The sequence below is a fragment of the Carettochelys insculpta genome, chromosome 28, assembly GCF_033958435.1.
Source record: "Carettochelys insculpta isolate YL-2023 chromosome 28, ASM3395843v1, whole genome shotgun sequence".
NCBI classification, from domain to species: Eukaryota; Metazoa; Chordata; order Testudines; family Carettochelyidae; genus Carettochelys; species Carettochelys insculpta.
In genome coordinates, this window is record NC_134164.1 from 12,958,430 (window position 1) to 12,983,220 (window position 24,791).

The following is a 24,791-nucleotide window of genomic DNA, read 5'->3' on the forward strand; positions in this document are numbered from 1 at the left end:
GGGGTACAGACCTACACCCATGGGTGTCGGGCTGGGGATGCTGCTTTATGGAAGTAAAGCAGCTGATCAGCCCAGCACGCACTGGCCTGGTTCCTACAGTCTGAGTCCCGCCCGCCCACTCCAGGCCAGACCAGCACCGAACCAGGGCCCAGCGCACCCCCTGCAGCACAAGGCAGCGCCCTCGGCCAGCGGCGCACGTGCCAGGTGGGGGCGGGGCTTGAGACTCCGAGTCAGACACGAGAGACTCCAGTCAAAGGGTGGGGGTGGGGCCTGGGCATGGGGGAGGAGCCAGGGGCGGGGCTAGGCGAGGGGTGGGCCCAGGGACCAAGGGGTGGGGCTAGGTGCCAGGACAAGCGGGGAGGGGGCAGGAGGCGTGGCCGGTGTCGGGGGCGTGGCCGAGGCTCAGGAGGCGGGGCGGAGTGGGGCGGGTGCTGCTCGGCGGCGCGCGGGGACTCGCCCTGGGAGCCGCCGCCGCCTCCGCCTTCGCCGCAGGTTGCTGGTAAACAGGCGGCCGCGGGAGCCCATGTCCGGCCGCGGCGCGTTCCCGCTCAGCCCCCTGGCGCCCGCCCCCGGCGTCGCGCCGCCGCCCGCCCCGGGGCCCGGCCTCATGCGGGGCCCGAGCACCGCCGCCGCGGGGCCCGCCGGATACCGGCCCATGGGGCCCGCCGCCGCCGCCACCTACCAGGTGCGGGCCGGGCGGGAGGAGGTGTGGCGGGCCTGGGGGTGAGGGACGGGGGGGAGGGCCGCGCGTGTGTGTGTGTGTGTGTGTGTGAGAGAGAGAGAGAGAGAGAGAGAGAGAGAGAGAGAGAGAGAGAGAGAGAGAGGGGGGAGCGGGGACTGAGGGCACTGGGAGGGCCGTGGGGGGGTGGAGGAGAGGCCTGGGGCGAGCGTGGGGCGCTGAGAGCACTTGGGGCCTGGGGTGTGACCATGGGGCGCTGAGAGCACTTGGGGCCTGGGGTGTGACCATGGGGCGCTGAGAGCACGTGGGGGCTGGGGTGACCGTGGGGCGCTGAGCACGTGGGGGCTGGGGTGTGAGCGCTGGGGTGACCGTGGGGCACTTAGGATGCTGGTGAGACTGGGTGTGTGTAGAGGGGGCACTGGGGTGATGCGGGGGCTGAGGGCACTGGGGAGCCTGGGGTGCGTGTGGGGAGCTTGCGGAGGCGAGGTCCTGGGAAAGGTGCCAAGTCAAGTGGTGCTTGATGGGAGGAGGAGGAGGGTCTGCTATGGGCGAGTCTCTCTGAGCTGTACCTAGCTACATCTCCTTCTCCTGACTTGTCCCTGTGCACCCTGGAGCCCTTCCCTGGGGATCCAAGCTCCTGCCCCAGGGAGGAAATGATTTCCAGTCCAGTGCGCTGGAGGGCATGGGCTCCCTGGCTGGAGTGCCTCTGCTGATCCGTGCTGTGGCAGTATGGCTGAATGGCAGCCTCTTGGGTTGCTAGACTCACAGCCCTCAGGGCGGCAGTCCTTAGCCCACGGTGACAGTGGGAATGCAGTCTGACACACAGCTTTACAACGTGGCCACCTGTCTTGGTTTCTAGGTGCTCTCAGAATGTGGTCTTGCACAGAGCACAGGTCACGCTGGGTCATGACAGCACAGTTTGCATCCAAAAAATGTCTCATGCTCGATCATGCCTGGCAGGATGGATAAACCTGTTCACGGACTCAGCTTCTGCCTGTACATCTAGCAGCTACAAGAGTCTATTTAAAGAGTATGGCGGAAACCCAGGACCAAGGCCATGTCTGCACTTAGTAAAAAGTTCAAAATGGCATGCTAATAGCCAGCTCAAAGAATACTAATGAAGCACTGAAATGCATATTCAGCACCTAATTAGCATGCCCCTGGCTGCAACACTTTGAAATTGTCGCACTTTGCTGCCACACAGCTCGTCTACACCGGGGTCCACCAACTTCAAGCTTCCTATGAGTTCGTAGGAATAAGGGGATTTCGAAGTTGGTGGGGTCCTTTAAAAAAGGACCCTGGTGTAGATGAGCCGTGTGGCAGTGAAACGTGGCAATTTCGAAGTGCCTCGGCTGCTGGCATGCTAATGAGGTGCTAAATATGCATTTCAGCGACTCATTAGTATTTTTTGAAATGGCCATTAGCAGGGCCATTAGCATGGCTATTTCAAAGATTTCCCTAAGTATAGACGAAGTCCAAGTAGGCAGTGATTATGCTATCTGTCCCCTCTGGCTCCTGTTCCCTACAATGTTATTTGCAAGAAGTAGGGAAAGGGGCCTAAGATATCATCTGAATCTGTAAAATTGGGCCTTGAAGCTTGCTGGATGGATGGATTTACCCTGGGGCTGGCTGTTCCATTTACTAGTTTAAAAAAATAGTTGTATGAGTCTTGCTGGCGGACGCCATGTTATCTGAAGCAGTGGGAAACTTTGGCAAGATGTGGAATAGGGGCTCATGGGAATGCACTCATGCTTAAAGCTTCCTGTTACTGAATTTGGCTGCAATGTGGACGTGTGCTCTGAGGCTGTTCCTTGCCTGTTGCTGCAGGGGTGGGATGGAGAATGGGGTTGCTTTTCTTGAGTTTTTGATGGAATATGCGATATCTATGATTAGCGATAGTACTCAAGAGGAATGTGCTTGAATTTGGCAAACGTGTTTTTGTTTCCTCTCAGAACCAATTACACGAGAGTCTCTCTGCTTTCCAGGTGCTGATGGGGGGGGTCTTATCTGGCTATTCAGCAGCCCACTTGCTGCTTCACCTCCTCTGAGGTGGTGAGTTGGATCATGGATGTGCAGTGGGGCCATCAAACAGCCCCTCTGCACGCCGCATTAGATGTTAGACTCTGTTTTTGAAAAGGTTGTCCTTATCACAAAGTGGGTCTTACCCACGAAGGCTCATTACCTAATAAATAAAATTGTTAGTCTTTAAGGTGCTACAAACTGCTTGTTTTTTGTGAAGGTACAGGTTAACACAGCTACCCCCCTGGAAATATGTGCTGGATTTGGTTCTCAGATTAACGTGTCCTGAAGAGGGCAGCTATCACAGTGCAGGGTGGTATCACAGGCTCGGTATTGTTAACTGTGAAATTTATTCTGTTGAATCTTCTAGCATGGGATCAAGATGTTAAAAAATCTGTCCAGATGCTGCTGCAGACTCATCCCCTATAGAGCCTCTGTTTACAACTTTTCCCTGGTTCCCCATGGCTTTTAGCTACATAAAGCCTATGGAAACATTAGCAGATGAATGCTGACTGACTTGTGGTGTTGCTGTGCAAACACTCTCCATGTCAGCCGCATAGGATGGGGTCCAAAGTAGATAGAAATCAACAATTTAGAAAAATATAGGGCTTTTAATTTAATTTTATTTTAAACTGGATTTATTTTTTAAACCATTAATAAAATATTCATTTAAAAATGACAGTTACAATTAAATCTCATCACAAGCATGCTATACATTCTTAGTCTCAAAAATGATTTAATGGCTCTAGTCAGGCTGGACAACAAGCTCTTGCTTCTTAGAAGTTCTGGGCTTTCAATTCTGTATTTCAGAAGATTAAAAAGTAACACGTACAAAAAAAAAGCAAACTGTTTGGGATTGCTTTTGTTCTGTGTTTATGTCGTGATTGACCTTGGCCGAGTATGGCTGAGGAGTTAGTTAAGACCAGTGCCTTTTTTGTTAGAAAAGGAGCCGGTGGTACTCAGCTGGCTCCCTGCCTCTGCTCCCAGCCAATCCTATGGCTGGGGCTGACAAGGCGCTGGTACTCAGTACTGGTACCAGCACAAAAAAAGCACCAGTTAAGACGTTGTCTTGAGAGAGAGGAAAGGATGGAGGCAGAATAGAAAGGAACAGTGGAGTAAATTAGGGGGAACCAAAAAAGAAGACATTATTCAGCACGTATACAACTTCTTATTTGCCCCCACACTTTTGCCACAGAAAAACTGTCGTGGCTTTTGGGTGTAAGAGAGGCCCTATTTAGGAATATTTTGAAGAAATTAGTTGTCTAGATAAAAAAGGAAAATGTATCAAGTGCAAGCAGTGCAAGAAGGTGCAGGGCCTAGTTGCAGGAATGAAACATCATGGCTGTGTGTACACTTAGGAAAAACTTCAAAATGGAAATCAAAGAATACTAATGGGGCGGTGAAATGGACATTCAGTGCCTCATTAGCATGCTGCCAGCCACAGCACTTTGAAAGTGCCGCGTTTAGCTGGTGTGCAGCTCGTTTATGCGGGGGTCCTTTTCGAAAGGACCTGCAAACATCGAAATCTCCTTGTTCCTATCAGCTTAGATGAGCCACGCGTGGGCGAAATGCGCACTTTTGAAGTGCTGTGGCTGGCAGCATGCTAATGAGGCGCTGAATATTCATTTCAATGCCTCATTAGTATTCTTTGATTTGGTCATTAGCATGGCCATTTTGAAGTTTTTCCTAAATGTAGACATAGCTGATAAAGAGAGCTGCTTATTGGGAGAAAATGATGTGACTGTGGCCAAGCAGATCAAATGTTTAGACTTTAAATAATTCACTTTGCAATGCATCATTTTTCAAGATTCTCACTATGCCTTCAGTATGTGTGTGATTTAACAATTAAATTCACAAGGGGCTGCTATGTTGGATATTGCTAGAGAAAATGTTTAGCTTAGCTAATCCTTACAGCTTGCTTAATTAGTTAACTAGGTTTAGAATCTATCACTCAAGTTTACAGTACAGAAAGCTGCAGTAAGAGAAATCTAGAGTTACCACTGAATGTCATGTACTTATTTTATATTACATAATACATGTCTCTTAGTTGGGATCCCCATGGCCACGCACCATAATGCTGATGCCATAAGTCTCTTCCCTATTTTGTTTCAACATAACTTGGCTTTTTCGAGGGAAATCCATTCTATGCTTTTTGGGGGAAAAAAACACCACAGAAGAAATGGAGCACTCTGCGCGCATTCAGTCTTAGCTTTTTGGTAACTTGATTTAAACCAATAATTTTTGTTTGGTGATTTAAATCAGTCTGCCCTTCCTGGGTCTGCTGTAAACAGCCAGCAGGAACTGCTGCATATAACGCCGTGTCAGGAGCTGTTCAGAGATTAAGCTGGAGTTCATGGGACAGTCATTCTGCTTGTGTGAAAACCAAGACAGCTAAGTGTGAACCACCCAAAGTGAGGATGGTGTTTTCTGCTGAAACTTCTCTGGTTTCCATTTCCCCTTTTGCAGAGCTCTAATGTAAGTCATTAGTCATGCATATATTTTTTCAGTCATAACATGTATGCCCAAATTTTAGCTTTACTACAAACAGCTTATCTGAAGGAAGTTTGACTGATAATGGAAAATAATGAAGAGGTAGAGAAGGTCTCTGCTCAGTACCAGAAGCAGGGGATGTAGCCTGGTCTCTGTAGTGGAGCTGTCCAGAGCAGCATTTCCCAAACTAATTTGGCCACGGAACACTTTTGGGCTTGCAATATATTGATGGAACACATACACGTGGGTCCAGGGTAGGAGGGTTCCTACCAAAAAATTGCTGCACGTAATGCTCAAAAGTATATTGTAAAAAGTTAAGTGTTTTTTAGATGTCTTTTATTTTACAAAAAACAGCAAGAGAATATCATCTGAGTGTACAGCTAATGTCCTTTGGATAGGAGGATGGTTGTTAATCCTATAATTAAGTATAAAAATTAAGTTCAAACCCAAACCAAAACATCAGTATAATAGCCAAAAGAAGTACATAGTGTTCTTTTTGTCCAAAAATAAAAAGGGCAATATTGTTCAAAAAAAAACAACTGTCCTTCCTTAAAGTTTGAAACATTTTAAGGAAAAGAAAAGCAAACCAAAGTAGATGTGGAAAAATATTTTTAAATTTTGTGTTTTTATGAATTTTATTTTTGCAGAAAAATACTGGGGCTTGCTACACTACCTCCCTACTTGAAAGAGGGGGTGGTAAGTAGGGTGTTGGGAGTTTATTAATGAAGTGTTGCAGTGCATATGCAGCACTTCATTAAGCAAATTCCGCCCCCGCGGCAACTTCGAAGTTTTAAATTTCAAAGTGTTGGCTTGCATGTAGCCGCAGCTCACCCGCTGGTACTTCCAAGTCCCTTTACTCCTCAAAATTTTGAAGTACCAGTGGATTAGCCGCGGCTACACATGAGCCAGCACTTCAAAGTTTAAAACTTCGAAGTTGCCGCGGGGGTGGAATTTGCTTAATGAAGTGCTGCATATGCCCAACAGCCTACTTACCATCCTCCCTTCGAAGTAGGGAGCTAGTGTAGACACAGCCCTGGAAAATAAAAATAAGAAACATTTGACAGTTTTTTAATGGGAAGAATGTTTTTGCATCTTTGGATCACAAATCCACTTAATGTTAGGAGCAGTGCTGGAGAGTTGGATCCTTATATCTGGTGCAGTATCATGTGATTTCTCTGAATACAGCTCATGCTGAAACCATCTGAATTGACTGTTTCAGCACAAGTCACATAGTAGTTACACTATTAATGAGTTATAAATATTAATACACCTACAATCTAAATATTATTCAAATACACTTCAAACATATTTACTATATAATTCAAAAATAATTTTCATACACGCAGAATTTCATATTTAATTTAGAAGGAAAATATCTCTAGCATCAAATTTTTTTCACAGAACACCTGTTCACATCATGCGGAACACCAGTGTTCCCCAGAACGCAGTTTGGGAGTCAGTGAAACAATTCTATCTGCTGTCTAAAGCTTTCTTTGCGAGGAGAATAACATTGTAACTGACAGGCAAAGTCTCTCCCCTCTGTGCACAAAGTTGTCCATGTTGCTGAGCTCCAGCATGCTGCTGTGATGATGAGCTTTGAGCTGGCTGGTGAGTTGAGTAAAGGTCTCTGACAGGCAAGCAGAGTGTTTAAATGGAGGAGACCTGATTGTTTTACAGACTCCCGCTAGCTGGCGTCCCATCTCTCTGCTAGTCTCCACCTCCAAATCACCAGTCTCTCCCCACCTCCCCCCAGCATTTACATTCATGAATTAAAAAAAAAACATATACTCACCCATCCTAGGAAATGTCGACATTGAAAATATGATTAACAGCGTTAAGACTGCTCAGGTTAGTCTCTCAAACACCAAAAAGTGAGGCAAAGTCAAAGCACAGCAATTTACACAGCTCTGAATACAAGCCCACTCAGGTCCCAGCTCTTGACCAGGGGGATGTGCTGAAACACGCACTTTCTTTTCAACAGTGTTATCACCCACAGTGCTCCACTCTTGGCATATTTACATACAGTAGTGCGCGACTTCTGTATTCTGTCTGTCCGATGTAGAGTATGTGGCAGTGCTAAGACTGTGTCATTATACAGTCAGTAAAAACCCACATCTGAAAGTTGTGCAAGGTACATACATTTGGACAGAGGAGAGATTTGAAGCTGGGGTCACAAAAGGTGCTTTGAGTCATGACTGCGGTGCATTAGTAGAGCCCTGGGAAAGGTGGGAGACTACATACTTGTCCTACTGTGGCTGACTGTAGACAGTACGATCATCCTGTCATAACTGCTCCTCACAGGTGCTTCACAGCACTAAGATGAGAAGAGGGTGTGTGCCCTGCAAAGCTGCTGCCTTCCGTTCATTAACCTGGAGACTGCTGGTGTAGACACTACGGACACACTAGATTCAGGCCTGTTTGGAGAGTTACCCCAGAGCTCAGGCTCTGAGGGACATGGTAACCAACAGTGACTCAGGTCCGTGCCAGGGAGCACTCCCGGGCTTTTTAATTGGTGTATTATTATCTTTCTGCATCCTGGTGTATCACTTGGCTGGTTAACAACACGAGCCGGAAGTTTAAGCAGGTGGCTTCTCTTGGTGTCAGGGGGCTTTTGTCTCTGCTAATCCCCCATGCATTAGTGGCACCAGAGTCTTTTAACCTAGCTGTTAGTTACTGGTGTTTCCAGAATTGCCTGGCACCTGGCAGTCAGATTTAGAAAACAAAGGAGGCTTGACCAAGAGGATGAGAAAATGGGTGATTATTCAGGCTTGTCAAAGTGTTTGGCACAGTGCAGAATAAGGAGCCCAGTCAGTGCACTCCACTGGTCTGCCAGCTAATTCTGACACAGCGGTGCCCAAAGGAGATCCAGGGAGTACAGGGCCCTTGCAGAGGTCACTGCAGAAGGGGTGAGCAGAAAGTGTTTGAGAGAGAGCTGAGAAGGCATGCTGGTGGGGGGATGGTTTGATGCAAGAGGAGAACTGTCCTAAGCTTAGGAGGAGTCAGGACTCTGGCTACCAAAGTGGAGGCTTGGCTAGAGTGAAGACAAGTGGGTGTGTGGGGTCTTGGGGAGGATAGGAAAAGAGAAGCATGGAGACGGGCAGAGCCTTACTAGTGTGAAGGTAATGTCTGAGCTTGTCACAGCTGGCAAGGGAAGCTTGTGAAGAGATCTGGATAAGGAACAGGTGTGGTCTGAGGATTGTGACTGCAGCATTTCCATTGTGTTTTCACCTCTGTGATGGAAGTGCAGCCCTTAGAGCATGGGCGTCCAACCTTTTGGCTTGCCTGGACCTCATTGAGTGAAGAGGAATTGTCTTGGGCCGCATATAAAATATATAATATAGTTAATGTATATAAATCACGTAATAATGTTAAAAGTTTACGATCTTGTGGGGCCGCATTAGTAACTGTCCAGGGCTGCATGTGGCCTGCAGGTTGGACACGCCTGCCTTAGAGGCTGACTGACAAGGATGAAATGCTCCATCCTGCTCACACAGGGGATCCGAGAGCGATTTGTTCCCTTTAAAGCAAAGTAGGTGATGCTTTAGAACAGTCAAAATTAGGGCATCTTTTATCTACAAGGGCACAGATCTAATGTTGGGTCTGAGCCATGTGACCATGATAAAATGGTTCTGTGCTGGAGAGGAAAGAGCCAGTTTTGTGACACGGTGGCTTTCAGTTCTTTTACATAGGACCTACACACAACTTTAGTTCTCTTTGCTGCCTTTGGCCACGTAGCTCAGCTTCATCTCACGTACTGATGTTATATCAGGGTAGAAATATCAGTATTTGCAAAGTGCAAGAGGTTTTGTTTCCAAGGTGTTCAGAGGCTGTTTGAAATAAGAGTTGCTTGGTTTGCTGTGTGTGTTGCAGTCACCTGCAGAGGCCCCTTTGTGCTGTAGCTACAAACAGTGAAGCAGTCCCTGCTCTGCAACTTGCCATCTCACAGATATGCTATTTAATGGCTGTAATGCCCAGGGAATGGATGTGGGTAATAAGAACACGTGTATCTAAGCCAGCTATGTTCAGGCCCCTGGTCTGCAGTGATGAAGACAGATCCAGCTAAGGGACATGGCATGAGGTGTCATGGACAAAGTGACAGGCCAAGAAGATTTCAGCCTCATCAGCATTTTGAAGGAGTGTGAATAGGGATCAGGGTTGCTGAGAAGGGCTGCAGTAGTCAGGATGAGAGAGGATGACCTGAACTGGCAGAGGAAGGGAACATGCCCTCTGAAATCAGCTAGGTGGATGTGCTGTTCTACTGGCAGGTACTCTCCCTTTTCAGAATGGCCGTGGTTTTGGAAGGCAGGTTTCAGCAGAGAGATTGTACTTCTGAGTTAAATCCTGTATTGTTGCTAAAATCATCTATTTTCCCTTTGAGAAGAGAGGCGGGAGCCAGAGGCAACAGCTGAATCATACTCAGCCCCTTGCCCCCTCCAAGAGGAGAACACTTGAGGGTGTGAGAATGGAGTTAATTTAGATGTAAAATCTCTGTGAAACCTACCTGAGGTTTCCACTCCACCCATCACAAATTCTTGCTCTGCTGCCTCTTGAGCAACCCCCTTCCTACCTCACTGCCAATAGTCACTTGACTCCTCTCTTGTGTCGATTCTTCCTTTCCTTAGCCGCATGAGTCCAGCCTTTTGAAGGGCCAATTCAGTGATTGGGGCGGTCACCTTGTCTTCTTTCTGAGCTTCCTATGGGAACTTAGGAACAGATACTCTTCTCCCCTTTGCTGTCTCCATCCTGTCCCCTTTCTCAGGTTTGCTTGTGATGTTTTCACTCTTGTGTTTACTATTTTCTGGATCATCTCAGTTTGTCTCTTCCTTCTTTCCTGGAGCATGTGAGTCCATCTTGCTCTCTGTGCGTTGTATGAAGGATGGCATGGGTCTGGCCTGGTGCCTTTCAGTGGCTGGTGAAGCAGTCTCAGGTTATAAGTTGTATGTCCATTTGTACAGTGTGCTGGAGGAATGCAATGCTAGAAATGGATTCTTTTACATATTTAATGGCCCCTGAAGTGCAGCCTGAACTGACTTGTTTCTGTCCCTTCCTGCAGTTCCCCCATTCTCACAGTGGTACCCTGCACTATCAGCAAACAGGAAAGCTGCCGTTGTAGGTTCTGGCACAAGCCTTGCTATGTGCCCAGGTTGAGCTGAAGCCAGAATCCTCTGACCTGTAACATCAGTGACTTTGCAAGCAAGTCTGTCTGCACCCAAATATCACATGCTGGCACTTCATCAAGCACCAACTGTTACTACGTTCTGCTCAGTAGTTCTGGCCAGTGCTTTGTTTCTGGTCCCTTTTATCGGCTGCTTTTCTGCCTTCAGGTTTTAGCACAGGAATAGCCCAACTTCTGGAGTTCCTTTTGTAATAAAATACTGCTAATCTCCAGTCCTGCGGGGAGTGGGGAGAAGTCTGTGCTAAGATCTCTAGGAGACAGGGCAACATCTTACTATAGTCTTTCTCTGATATCTTTTGTTTGAGGATCTCAGTGCTCCTTAACAAACTGAGCTTCCTGATGTTCCTGGGGATCAGATATTATCTCTGCCCTAGAGACTGGGAAACTGAGTCAAGGGGATGTGGAACTGCCATGGACTGGGAATGCCCTGTGGGTGTTCGACCCTTCTGCAGCATGAAATGCCAGGTAGAACTGTCACTTCAAAATCCACACGCTCCCTCGCATCAGTCTGAAAGCTGAGCTGAAATTCTGTTCAAACAGGCTTTGTTTTGCATATTAGAATGGTAAACACCGCTGTCTGGCTCATGGAGATTCTGGAGGAACATGCAGGAATTGCCTTCTCTGGGCAGCGGTCCAGGCCATGCTTCCAAAACCCCAGGCAAGAATACATGTGACTCTCTCCATAAATGTCAGTATGTACAAAGTTGGATCACATGCTTTTGGCATGTCAAGAAAGCTGCATTTGCTCTTTGTTCTTAATGGTTTCACTAGGTTTTCATTTGGAAACTCACATATCGACGTTCTGTAGGACCCTGAAATGCAAACCAGAGCGTATTCTATTCCGCACCAGCTGTACCATGGACTTGCCCCCGGAGCAGCACCTTGTCTGTGTTTCAGTCACGGTTGGTTTCCCTGCCCACTGCCTGCCTTCCAAGTGTTTTCTGCGTACATTATTAATGCAGAACTTGCTGCTGGAGCATAGTGGCACAGTTCCCCATTTTTATTGACAGCTGGAGTCTCTTTGAGCAACTGTTTCTGAGCCATGAGTGTGCAGCGGAGTGTTACTCCTTGGTGGTAAGTTGGGACCAGAGGAACAGAGTTAGAGAAGGGCTCTTCCCATTACTTTCTCAATCACTGTTTCTTTGACAGTGTGTGTCTTGGCTGTGCCATGATGGCAATGTCTATACTAGCCCAAATCTTTTAAATGGCCATGCAAATGAGGCGCTGAAATGCATATTCAATGCCTCATTAGCATGCTGCTGGCCATGAGGGGACCATCTGGGGCAAAATAAATTTAAAAAAGCAATAACGAAAAAGAGATGGTGCTTGGTCCTGCCAAGAGGGTAGGGGACTGGACTAGATGATCTCCCAAGGTCCCTTCAAGCTCTGTGAGATGTGCATCTCCATATAGCTTTATCTGTTCCATTCTCGGGGAGCATGAGCCCTGCACACAGTCACTGGAAATTATCTCCACCCCCCGGGTACCTATTGGTGTTGCTTGAGTGGCCTTAACTGCCACATACTCCTATAAAAGGGATCAGCCACCCCTGAGTTCCCTACATTCCTTCTTGCTTCTCATGATGGTTGTTGGAATTGTTTGGCTTGCTTAGTGAGTGCTCGGTATGTTCATTGGAAACACAGATTGAGCTTCACGAGTCCAGCACACTCTCATCTGATAACATTTGTGGTCCACCGTGATTTTAGTTAATCAGATGTCCACTTATCATGGGTGTGGCCAAGTTTCCCACAGTCCCATCAAATTTGTTTCCAGCCAGCAGTCTTGCCTCTCAGTGTTCTGTGCTGTTATTTAGCTGTAATTTACCCCTAAATGACTTCTAAGGGCCCAGGAAGCTGTGGAAGTGTTGGCTATGCTGCTAGACAATAGAGACCTCCCATGGTCCAGCAAATTCTCCTTCAGCACTGGTCAGATCCTGAGAGTGCTGTGGTACACAGGTTGAACCTGTGCTAGTTGACAGATTTATAGATTTAGAGTTAGTACATAATAGTGTAATTTTTTCTTTTTTTGGCTGGACTTAGGGTGTTTTCTGTTACTTGATACCAAGGTATACACTGGTCTTTGGTTTTAAGCCCTGCATCTCTCATGGTAGGCTGTCTGTGGGCAACTCACCTTCAGGCTGCCTCATGTATTTAGAGGAAGCTCGTATTTAGGATCATTGCCAGAATGTCAGACATTAAGCCTCAGACAAGGAAAGACAGAGAAGCCAGACTGAAGTTTGTGCTCTGTAGGAAGCCCTAAGAACTCAATCGAAGCCCAGTATATCAGACTGCACTTGGCATCGGTTAGGAGTGTGCCTTCCAGTTGCCCGAGTCCCTGCATTGCTTATCCTCCCCAGTGCCTAAGAAGGGACATTTGACCTCAAAGTAAGCTGTTGAGAGGGGAAGGGTGCTGGCACCAAAGTCATCTAGGACTGGAGGTGAGAGTGGAGTGCAGCATAAAGCTAAGCACTCCTCTTCCTGGTACTGCCAGCCACTGACACCAGCACCAAGGCAGGTGCTGCTGAGTCCAGAACCTGAGGGAATGCCTTCTACATCTGCAGCACTCCACTGTCCTGGGATCGTGTTGGTACTGACCATACTGGATTTGTCTGCAGCAGGAAAAGATGTGCAGAATCATTCCGTACTGGTATTTCCCATAGTGCAGGAGGGCACCAGTAACACTGGGACCCTGCTTGGTACTACGTCAGCTGCTGTAATCTCAAATTCCGTATCCGCCAGTGCCACCAAAGGGGAACTCTGCTCTACTGACCGTGCAGTGTAATTCTCTGGCTTGGCTTTGAGCTGTGGCACCATGGAGAGCGGCCCTTCTTTGGTCAGTGGTGGGAGAACCAATGTCCCCTCGGTCAGAGGTGGGCTGCTTGCTGTCCCAGACTTGGAGCCACTCAGTGCTCTGCTTTAAGGCCCCAACTTGCTAGGGAGTGCCATGGAGGGGAAGGCCAGGAGGTCACGGAAGCACACTGATGGCCTTTTGGAAACCTGTGCTGTGTTCCACCAGTTTCTAGGTCAGATGTGAGACTTGCAGTTCTGTGCCCTCTGAGGGGCAGGGGGCACCTGCTGTCACCAGCCACTGATTGTTCCTGAGCCCAGTATAGTCATTCTCGCTGTCTTGTTGACAGTGGCCCCAGCACGGTGCATGTTACCTTAGCATTTGGGGACCCAGATAAGGCTGTCTGACAAACCCCTTTGTCCCTTTCCCCTACCTCAGAAAGGGCCAGACACAAATACTGTGTGGCTTCACAGAGGCTTGCACGCTCTTACCCAGCCTGAGCTGTCTGGTGGTGGCGGCCAGTGTTCCCTCTAATTCTTTCCATTCATGTGTGGGATGAATTGTATGTGCACTGAGGCATGTGCAGATGTGCACCACCAATAAAAAAACACATGCTGCCATCTGAGGGTGGTCTGCTAATCAGCTGAGTGGCATTTAAACCTCTCCTGAGTGATCCCCCAAGTGCTCCACTTACAGGGCACGCTAGTGGTAGCAGCTAATGGAAGGGAACAACAAAGGGTGACGTGTAAATAAAAACAAAAACAAAAGAAAAAACACACACAAAATAGATCCGCTTGGTAGCGAATTTGTTCTGGGGAAGCATTGCAGGTCAGGATTGCCAGCCAGCAAATACTTTGGGGCCAATATGATTTTAACATGTGGGGATCTGTTTTAAATTTCAAAAACGTGCTGCTGGAGTACACTAGGCAGGAGTTCTCGTTTGCTGATGAAGGGAAATCTGTAGCAAGATCTTCTCTGCAGGCTGCACTGGATGTCGTGAACTTGGCAGCTAGGTCTCAGATTGTTGCAGTGGCTGTGCATGGGAGCTGCTGGGGAAGCCCTGAGGCTTGCAGCCAAGAAGTCCAGGTTTACAGCATGTGCCTTTGGAACTGACTTTGCTGATTTTGGAACAAACAGACTCGGAGCTCCATGGTGACTCTAAGGTCTTTGGGATTGTGTACTGGAAGCCCAGCCATAAGGGTTTCCAGGTAGCTATCGCTTTGGCCAGCTGGCTGGCCAAACTGCTGGGTACAACCTTTTCTTTTTTTAAGGGTAAGGTATTCTTGTCACTCTTCTCTGAGATGTCTCTGAAATGGTATTAACCGGTCGGTTTACTTACCTACATTTTACCCAGAACCACTGGCCAATTGTGAGGAGCAATGTCTGCACACCTCAGATGTCAGAACAGCATTGGCATTCTATGTAGACAGACTAAATGCTTTTTTTTGGACAATCTAACTACTTGTGGCCGAAGTAGAAAGCATGTCCAACTCGATATGCAAACCATTTCGTCTTGTAACTTCCTGCCCTCATGTTTGTTCTGACCTGGCAGGTATTTTACTGCCAAGCAAATTCACAGCATGTTCCACAAGATCACAGGGGACAGCATTCCTTGCACAAGTCTCAAACCAGGAGATTTATCAAGCAGCAGCTTCACACCTTCAGTTCACACCTTCTTGTCCCAGGGCCCCTGCTCTTACTCAGTAGTCTGGAGAGGATGCTGAATTTGGACAAGTTGCACTCCAGTCTGTGCAGGCACAAACTCCAGTTCCTTCTCCCCATCACAGCTTGAGTCACTGAGAGAGGAATGTGTATGTGCAATCACTCAAAGAAGCAGAAACAGTTACTAACCTTTTGTAACTTGTTCTTCAAGATGTGTTGCACAAGTTCGTTCCACGGCCTGCCTGCCCTCCTAGTCTTCTGCATCAGAGCTGTCTGGCAAGAAGGAACTGAGAGCACTTAGGAGAAACTGTTCAAGTGGAATGAACTAGAGTGACAGAAACATCTCTGGTGATGTCCAAGAAGGAATAGATTCCTGGATGCACAGACTGCATAGGGGAATCTGGAGTAAGGAGCAGGGTTTTGTGACAAAAGCCAGCAGATATCAATGGTTTCAGTGCATGCCTGCTGTGTGTGAGGGTGGGGTGTGGTAGGCAGCCTATCTTGATGATGCCATTTTTACAGTGTTGCTTATCAGATCAGCAATGTGCTGTAAGACTGGGCTGCTGGCTCAAGCTTCTCTGGCCATTTTTGCATCTGCAGCAACACCCTGGTCACAAAAGTACATGTACTCTGCAGAGCCAGCCTCCATCCTCTGCAGTTGCCGTCCATTTAGCAAGTTGGGGGAATGAGGGGAGATTATCAGAGCAGGAGAGGGAAAATGTGGGGTGAGGGGGTAGGGAGAAAGATTGTAAGATCTGTGGAAAGGGTGCAGAGAGTGGGGCACCACGGCTGTGGTGTGAGGGGTGGGCCCAAGTGTGGGAGCCAAAAACCACCAAATGAGACTCTCAAATGTCCCCAGAACAGCTTCATTTTATTTACCAGATAAAATGAGCAGTTTCTCATTATCTAATTGGACTATCCCATCCCTCCAGTAATCCCTTGTAGCCAAGGGAATATCCTTCCTGACTGGTCCCTGAATACAAAGGAGCAGCAGGCAGGTTGCTTCCAGTACTGTAGGGAAACTGACCCTGTGTACTGGTGAGTGGGTGCCGTGCCGTGGCATGCTGTCTCTGTAGGCAGGTATAGGAAGGCAGCCACATAGGCAGTTGTGGCTGGAGGGAACTAGCAGGCATGTAGTACTGAGTTTTTTTTATGTGGTGCCAGCAAAGGAAACTAGCATGAATTAATTGTGCACTCACTCTACACAAGCACTGGCCCCTTAGACTTATTTCTGTGCTGTCTTTTTTTCAGTGTCTCATGGAATTGTTGAAATTAAATGTTAGAATCTTGGTGAGTGGAATTCCCCAGACTTTACAATGGGGGTAACTGAAAGGTCACTGAAGGTCACTTCTGGGTTCTATTCATAGCTCTTCCTGGTCTGTAGTAAGCTAGAATTAAGGCTTATTTATTTGCTATGCTGCCTTTCACAGTGACTGTGCCACACTTAAGTGCTTGTCTGTCCTATCTGGAACCCTGTACCACACTGTACTCTGGAGCCAGTAGTATAGCCTAGGATTTCTGCTGCCCTTCTGTGGATCTGCCCCAAAGTGGCAATGTGACGTTGTGCGGGTAGATCATGCAGCTGTTTGTGAAACAGTAATGGTTTCTCTTGCAGATCTGAGGGACTTAGGTTCAAATGTGCTGACAGCTCGAGTAGGGAAAATTGTGCTTGTGCATCATGACAAGTCTTTCAGTACACGTGGACTGAATGAAGGTTGCCTGAGCAGCCTTCGTCTCTGCACTTGCAAACATCGGCTGCCTGAGTTTGCAGCCTTAACTTGCTTTTATGTGTGGGCTTCTTGGATTTTTCTGGAACAACCCCTGGGAAGTTAGCACTTGATTAGGAACCGACCACCTCAGAGCCTAGCTAACCACTTGCAGCTCCCCAGTTTGCATTGGCCTGATGAGTTGGGAGTAAGGCCTGTCTGTCTAATGGCTTTGTGGCTCCCGTTGAGATGAGACTGATGGAGTTCAGTTCCAGCTATCCCAGTCCAGACCCAGCCTTTACCAACTGGTGAACTCAGCAGAGTGGTTGACAGCTATGTGAGCCATGGAGACGGACCGGCTCCTGTTATGCCCAGCAGTAGTGTCTCAGTCCCTGTAGGAAGCTTGTTCTGTACAGAGTGTCACTAGGGCTCTCAGATGGTCAGCACATCACTGATTTACAGCCATAACTTCAGCTAGATGCAAACAAGCTCATTAAGTTAATCAAAATGTCCCTGAGGCCTGTGCATAACCTGGCCAGGATGTGTGCCCCAATGGTGCCTAGAATACACATCTGAAACAGAGATCTGCAGGCTGCTCCTTCCTGTCTCTAGCCCAGCCAAAGGGGTCCTTCTGCTTTACTTCAGGGTTTTCTTGCATTTGGAGCAGTAATCCCTGTCCAAGAGGTTTTGTGCTTGGTGGCCGAGTGTTTTAGGTGCTTTGTGCACCAGGGCTGGCAGCTACTCCTGGGGAGCACTGCTGCTTGCTCACTCCATGGCTCTGATGTTGAGTCGGGTCCCTGAACCTGTCTGCCTGGGAGGGAGCACTCACCAGACAGTTTGGTTTGTCTTTTTGCAGTGGACTTGTTCTATCCACCAGATGCAGAGCATGAGCAAAAGCAGCAGGGGGAGAATGAATGTTGTCTCAGCATGTTCTTGAGGTACCGGCAGCAATGAAATGTTGTCCTGCTGGCTTGGTGACTTTCTCAGACACACACCCTATTGGCAAGGGGGAGCCATTTCTGGATCTCGGAAAGCAGACCAAGCAGACTAAGGAGAGTTGATGTTGGCAGTTTGTCAGGCACCCAGGTGCTGCTGTTAATGTAGGTAACCTGGAGCCAGTTGCAGCTCTGTGTTCAGGGCAACAGTGCTGGGGTCAGCGTGCAGTGCTCCAGTTTGCTGTGAGTGCCCTGGAAGTTGGATGTTATCTGCAGGGTGTGAGGCCCAGTGCGGCTGTCTGTATGTGGGCTTGGATCCTGGGGAAGGAGGATGGAGAGCTGAAGTTGGGGCTTACAGTTTCCTAGGAATGCTCTTCTGGATCCCTGGGTGGATTGTGAGATGAGGCCAGAGGTCACAGCCTCAAGCTCATACCTCCTGAGGTGTCCTCAAGTCTCCTTTAATGACACACCACTCCTCTGGCCCCTGAGCTGCCTTGGGTGACCCAGTCAGATCCTGTCTGTGACAAGGGATGGGTAAGGACTGGGCCTGGGGGCCAGTAGGAAGCTGGATTATCCCTGGCACAGCTGGATTATGATGGTTCTAGGGCCAAAACTGGGGCTCTCTAGAAAGAGGATCAGGCTGAGCCATGCACAGCGCCTCTGGGCAAGTGACACTAATGAACAGAGCTTGTGAAGGCCCTTGCGATGTTTTAAGGTACCCTCGTGTGCCCTGAGCCAAGTCTGTGCAGCTGCTGTTGACTTAAGCATTGCTGCACTTGGGCAGGCACCAGGCTAGTTTGGGACCAGAACCTGGGGCTGTGGGTGCCTGTTCCCTTGGTGCCCCAGCTCCTGTGTTTTAGGGAATCCATGCCGAGGCACAGTTACTGTTATGGATCCCACAGACTCTGCCCCAGAGCAGGTAGCCTTCATTCTGTGCTGAATGTGCCTCTCCTCCGAGAGGGAAGTGAAAGCTGCCAGCCAGGCCTGTGGTGGAAGCCGGCCTAGACTCCGAAGGGGGGGTTCCCTGTGTGCTAACAAGCCTGTTAGTACAGGGGCACTCCCTGCATCTTTCACCTCTGCATTTTCTGTTCCTCTTTCCTGCTTGTATTTCCTAGAGTAGCAAAGATTGCAGCTCAGCCAGGGATGGCGCCCTGTGCCCTGCCCCACAGCTCAGCGAGTAACACTCTGTTCCCCCACCAGTGCAGAGAGTGACCATGCTGTGTGCCCCCCGCCCTGTGCCCCTCATACTGCAGCTCAGAGGGTGGTGGTGCTCTGGCCTCCCACATCCATGGCTCCTGCCATAGTCCAGCAGGTGACAGTGCTCTGTGCACAGTCTGGGGTAAACCACAGGTGTTTCAAATGCGTCCAGTCTCACTGTGCACATCGATTAGCAAACCATTACCTGGGGATCAAACCCAAATGAGAGGAGCCCTTCCCTTGTGCACCTGCCCTGTCATGACTTTGGCTCTGCCCATTGCTCTGCACTGTCATCCTCCCTGTGGAGTGCAGGGGCAGATTCTGGGCCCTCCATGGCCTGCTCCCAGTGCTGGTGTGTTCAAAGCACATCTGTCTTACTCTGAACTCGGGCCTGGGCCTCTGGCATCTGGGTTTGCAGAGGCTGGGGCTGTGGGGCTCGAAGGCCCTTCTGGGGAGCAGGACAAGGCTCACCCAAGGTAACTGTCTCCTTCTGTCCTGACAGCGTCCTGGGATGCCACCGGGGAGCCGGATGCCCATAGCAGGGCTGCAGGTGGGACCTCCATCAGGAGCTCCATATGGAGCAGCTTCTCCAATGCGGCCGGGAATGCCACAGTCGATTATGGAACCCTTCAGAAAGCGCCTGCTTGCTCCGCAGTCGCAGCTGCCCCTGGCAAGCCAAAGGCGAGGGTAAGAGGGTCTGTGCGCGAGTGTGACCTGCCCAGCCTGGGGAGGGGCCAAGTGCAAGTCCCCATCGCCGTGGGGTTAGGGTGCTGGTTCTGGGTGGCACTTGGACATCCCAGCCCCATGTAGCAAGCTGCCCAGGGCTGCAGGCTGGGAACTTGTGCCCTCCTCTGATCTGCATACACTTCCTTACTAACCCCACTCCCCAGCAGCATGGACCCTGAGGAGCTCTGCAGATGCCCAAACAAAAGCAGCCTTGGGGCCGGTGGGGCTCCTGCTGTCACTGCTCTGGCCTAGCAGGCACAGAACTAATGGGAGCTATGGACGACATCTGAGGGCCTGTGTGGCAAGCTCCATGCCTCTGGCTGTGGTCTCCTCATTTCACGCTTGGGGCACAATGCTGGGAGAGGCTGCGTTGCTTTACAAATGCCTGTCATGCTGCCCAGCCGAGCAGAGGGAAGTGCTCGGGCTGGCGGTTGAGCAGCTGCAGTGACGCCGTGGCCATGTGGCAGGCAGCTTTCACTTGGCTCTTCCTCCAGCCGAGCTGAGCCGAGCAGCCGTGCCAGCACGTCCTGAGTTGTTTACAACGCTCTGAATCACTGTGATCTGTTTCTCTTTTGTGGGATTTTGCTGGTTGTTTCTCAGGGGCCCTGTGGCAGATTCTCCTGGGTCTAGTAGATGCTTCAGCCCTGTTCCCTGCCCTGGCTGTGCACTGGGCCCTGGTTATTTCACAACCTGCATGAAGGTGCAGTGCTCCAGCTGAGCATTGCTGGGTGAAACTGAGCCCCCTTTAGCAGTGCTTGGGAAACGATGCAGCTTGCACACTGCTGCACAACGGGCTGCAGGCATCGGGGGAAGGGGATTGCTGGGTCCAAGCATCTGGGTGCTGCTCCTGAGCAGAGGGGGAATTTGGATAAACAGGGAAATGCCTCTGGCTAAAAGAGGGCCTTGAAAATAGCCAGTGAGCAGCAGTGCCCCATTTCCTGTGTGAAACCCCCAGGAATTCTGTTTGTCTCCAGTGAGCTCCACAGCGTGAGCCACACCTGGGCTGAGGGCAAGAAAAGGTGGAGCGAGGCCTGAGCTTGGCCCTAGCCACCAGCTCACTGTGCTCTGACACCCACATCTTACACTGCACTGCCTCTGCTCCCTCCTTACCTGACACTGAAAGGACCAGGCCCCGGGGTTCCCCAACAGTCGCATGCAGTAGTGCTGGAGGAAGATGTCCTCTCTAGGGACAGTTACCCAGCCAGGAGTAGAGTCTGCCAGGTTTTGGGGGTGGCCAAGTCCCTCCTCTCTGTGTCTGGAGAGTTGTGGCTCTGAGCTCTGTGAGGTCTAGGTGGGAATTACCGGGTTTGCAAGGCACTGTAATGAGTAACAAGGTTTGGGCCAGGCAGAGCAGCACTGAGGAGAGGCAGAGAGGTCGGCCTGGGCTGGGCAGGAGAGGGAAGACCAGTGCCTGGCAAACGCAGTGTGTGGGGCTCAGGCCTTCAGCCTGCTCGTGCCTAACTGCTGCTTTGCATGCTGCTTGCAGGCTGAAGCGGAGGAAGATGGCAGACAAGGTCCTCCCACAGAGGGTAAGTGCTGCTGACCTGCTGGGATCCACCCTGCCCTGGGCTGTACTTGTGCCAATGGGGGGGAAGGGAGTTTCTCTCCAGCTCCTGCCTGTGAACTAGGCTAAGGAGCTGCTCAGGCTCTGGAGGTGCTCTCAGTGGGATGGGGATGAGGGAAGTGGAGCCCTTGCTGTGGGCAGTGGGGGAAGATGATGCTCTTCCCCAGCCCCACCCCTTACCCAGAGGCAACAGCCTTCGTTTTGAGGACCTTGGTGGGAGCTTTGGGGCTGCTGTTCCCATTCAGAACCTCCGGCCCTGTTGACAAAGGCCGTTCCAGGGAGTGGTTGGCGTGCCGTGCCCTGCCCTCAACCAGGCTGGCTCTGCTGTCCCACTGAGCCCTAGGCTTGCTGCTGAGTGGAGCTGCCAGGGCCAGCTGGATGCCAATGCCCCCTGGGCAGAAACATGCCACCAGCTGCTGTGGTCGGGGATGTGGGGTACTGGGCTTGACTGTGGGCATGCCATGTGGAGAGGGGAAACCTGTAGCCCTGCCCTGCAGCATGGTGCAGCCCACAGCCTGCTCTGTGATTGGCTCTGTGTTCCGTAGATCCGGGAGCTAGTCCCAGAATCACAGGCCTACATGGACCTTCTTGCCTTTGAGCGCAAGCTGGACCAGACCATTGCCAGGAAGAGAATGGAAATCCAGGAGGCCATCAAGAAGCCCCTGACGGTGCGTGACAGCCCCTGGGAAGTCTGATTCTGCCTGGGCAGCCCCTGTTATCCGGCCCTTGGAAAAAAGGAGCAGGCAGCTGCCTGGCTGGGGGGCGTACAACCAGAGCTGCGTGCAGAAATAGGGGACAGAGCTCCCCAGTCAGTGGGGCCCACTCCTGTGCCATCCCAAGCCCAAGCTCTGCTGATAGCCTGGAGGTCATGCAGCCTAGCACCCGTTCAGCTGGGGCCAGGAGAAGCCTGTAGCCTAGTCCAGCAGCAGTTTCATGGCCCTTTGTGCAGTGCCGGGGCAGCATTGGCAGGCTGCAGCCAAGCTCTGCCCTGCTCAGTTCAGTCCTGGGTTCGCGATTCTTCCTGCCCGACCTGCTCACCATGGGAGATAGCACCCCCCCGCCCCATCTGCAGTGCCCTCCCTGCAGCAGGTCTCCATGGGGAGGGGCTGAGCACTCGGTGGACCCTGAGCATTCCTCTGTTCTCCTCTGCACTGCAGCAAAAGCGGAAGCTGCGGATTTACATCTCCAACACCTTCACCCCGGGCAAGGAAGAGGGGGATGGCAGTGAGCGTGTGGCCTCGTGGGAGCTGCGCGTGGAAGGCAAGCTCCTGGAGGACGTAAGGACACAGGCATGCTGGTGTAAAGGGACTGCCGGCCTCGCCACCCCCTGCTACCTGCTGCTGCACAGTGGAACTGAGACCTGTTCCCTCCTTACCCACAGAGCAGCATCTGTTATACCCTGTTTGGAGCCCTGCTTCTGGCCTTTGCTAGCTATGGGCAGGGAGCAAAGCTGGCTGCCCCCAGGTTCTATATGGGGCCTGTCTGACCTGGCTTCCCATGATGCACTCTGCTCTAGGAGAGGGAAACTGAATTCCCACAGGGCACACAGAGCTCTCCCTCGCCCTCCTCTTGTCCTCCAATGGGCCAACAGGTTCCTAGCCTGCTCTCCTCAGTCCCTCGGGGGTACCTGGGACTGGCCACTGTTGGCAGATGGACGCTGGGCTGACCCAGCATGGCCAGTCCAATGTGCTTACGCAACCCCTCTTCTGGAGTGACCCTTTGCTTCTAGCTCTGGAGGCCTCTCCATCACACCCCTTCAGTAGCCTTGTGGTGGAAATGACCCAGCCCGTTCCCTCTGCCCCATGCTGCCTGGAGCCCGAGCAGGTTCTGGCATGACTTCCTGCTCCTAGGGCCGCACCGAGCCAGTGGCAGCTCTGATGTGCCCACGACAGCCTCTGAGGAGCTGCCTGTGTAACCACTTCTCTGTGATCACCCCTCCCTTGCCCCCATCTGTCTGGGCCGGCTCTGGGTACTCTGGCAATCACCCTCTGGCCCCACAGCTGCAGGGTCTTGGGGCTGGGATCGTCGGGCTGAGCACTCTTACTGGTTCCTCCCTTTCAGACGAGTAAACAGAAGAGGAAGTTCTCCTCCTTTTTCAAGAGCCTTGTCATCGAACTGGACAAGGAGCTCTATGGGCCAGACAACCACCTGGTGGAGGTGAGCTGCTGCATGGCTGGGTGTGGAACTATCTCCTAGCAGTGGCCTGGAGCGGGGCTCTCGCCGGCGAGCTCTAGGGTTTCTTGGACCTGGGGGTTCCTCTCTTGTACGCTCGGTGTGCTGGAGATGGAGGGTTCCTTCTGGCCAAGACCCAAATGGACAAGGGAGAGCAGCTAGTCACCCCCTGAGCATTGATGCCCCCAGAGCTAGTGCACTCTGCAGGGGAGCTTGGAGAAGCGCAGGAATTCTGGGGCTAGTGTCTAAGCAGCTGCACCAGGCCTTCCCTGCAGGGAGTGGCTGGTGCTTGCTCTGGCTTCCAGCTTGTGGCTTGGTTTTGTTTGTGTTTGTTTGGCCCATGGCCCAGAATGGAGTGGCAACAGCATGGCCTAGCCTGCCTCCCTCCCCTGCCACGCCCCTGCTTCGTCAGCCCTCTCCATTAACCTCTTGGGTCCTGGTGCAGACTGGCCGACGGAGCTGCTGGGGAGAGGAGTAGGGGCATCCTGGGAGTAGGGGGTGGGGCGGTTGGTGGGAGGGGCAGGTTGGCGATGCAGCTGCGAGGCCCATGGGGTTTGCAGTGTGCTGTTGTCAACGGAGGCCTGGGTGAGGTTTAGGTGGGGCAGTCAGAGCAAGTCAGGGGGAACCTGGTGGCTTGTGCTGCAGGCAGCAGGGCTCTGTCAGGAGGGAGAGGAGCCTGCAGGCTTGTGGGGTGGCAGCCCCAGCCAAGTTGTAGGATTGATCCTGTGGGCGCAGGTGTAGCATGAGGCTGGAGGTGGGTTGTGTCCCAGCACTGGGAGTGGCCCTCAGGGTCTGTTATGGGTGACTCTGCCCTGTGGGCAGGGTAGTGCTGGGCCAGGTGGGCCATGACAGCGACTGTTGCCCAAGTCAGTGTGGGAGAGTGAGGGGTATGCAGAGGAGCTAGCGCAGAACTGCCCTGTACACATCATAGAGGTGTGTGTCTCCAGCGGCCGCTGCATGGCTTTGCTGGCACTAGCTTGTGTGTCACCCCCCCCACACACACACCCCCTGTGAACAGAAGAACTGTTCTCTGGGGCCGGGGAGATCCTGGGTCAGGCCCACGCACTGTAAAATCCCATAGGTAGCGTGGCACTACCCTGCCCCATACCTGCTCCCAACAGGAGGGGTGCCCTGAAATCAAAAGTGAATTTTTGTGGGGCAATCTCAGACTCAAGAGACCAGAGTTACCCACCGCACCTCCGCCCTGTGAGGGGCGGTACAGTGGCTTTGTGCTCTCCAGCCACACAAGGGAGGGATTCCTGCTCTGCAGTGGGCTGCGTACCAGACGCTTCCAGCTTTGGTGGGGAAAGAGATTCTCATCTGTGACACGAACAGCGAGGAGTCCTGTGGCACCCTAAAGACCAGCAGATTTCTTTGGGCATCAGCTTTCATGGGCCAAAACCTGCTTTGGCAGATGCAGCACGATGTGGGGTTTTGCCCATAGATGTTTACACCCAAATAAATCTGTTAAGTCTTCAAGGCACCACAGGGCTCCTTGTTCTTGTGGATACAAATACAGCAGCTACCCCCTGAGACTTGTCAGCCTGACGTGGTTGCTGGTCTGGGTTGAAGGTGGCCTGTCCCAGACCTCAAACGACTGGCATGGTAACTGCTTTTTACCCGGTACTCTGGGGGCTGCAGGAAGGAGGAAACCTCTTTGTGGTGTGAGGAGCAACCAGC

The 24,791-nt window shown here is 51.2% G+C and overlaps 1 protein-coding gene across 1 annotated transcript in view; it reads left to right on the forward strand.

Annotated features, from left to right (window-relative positions):
- The first annotated feature begins 410 nt into the window (after positions 1-410).
- The window catches only part of SMARCD2 (SWI/SNF related BAF chromatin remodeling complex subunit D2), a 32,533-nt gene continuing 8,152 nt past the window's right edge, over positions 411-24,791 (forward strand). The window contains exons 1-6 of the mRNA XM_074979157.1: positions 411-685; positions 19,152-19,336; positions 20,862-20,904; positions 21,485-21,607; positions 22,097-22,216; positions 23,001-23,096. Coding sequence (XP_074835258.1) covers positions 524-685; positions 19,152-19,336; positions 20,862-20,904; positions 21,485-21,607; positions 22,097-22,216; positions 23,001-23,096 — 729 coding nt within the window. The 5' untranslated portion in view covers positions 411-523. The remainder of the gene's footprint in view (positions 686-19,151; positions 19,337-20,861; positions 20,905-21,484; positions 21,608-22,096; positions 22,217-23,000; positions 23,097-24,791) is intronic.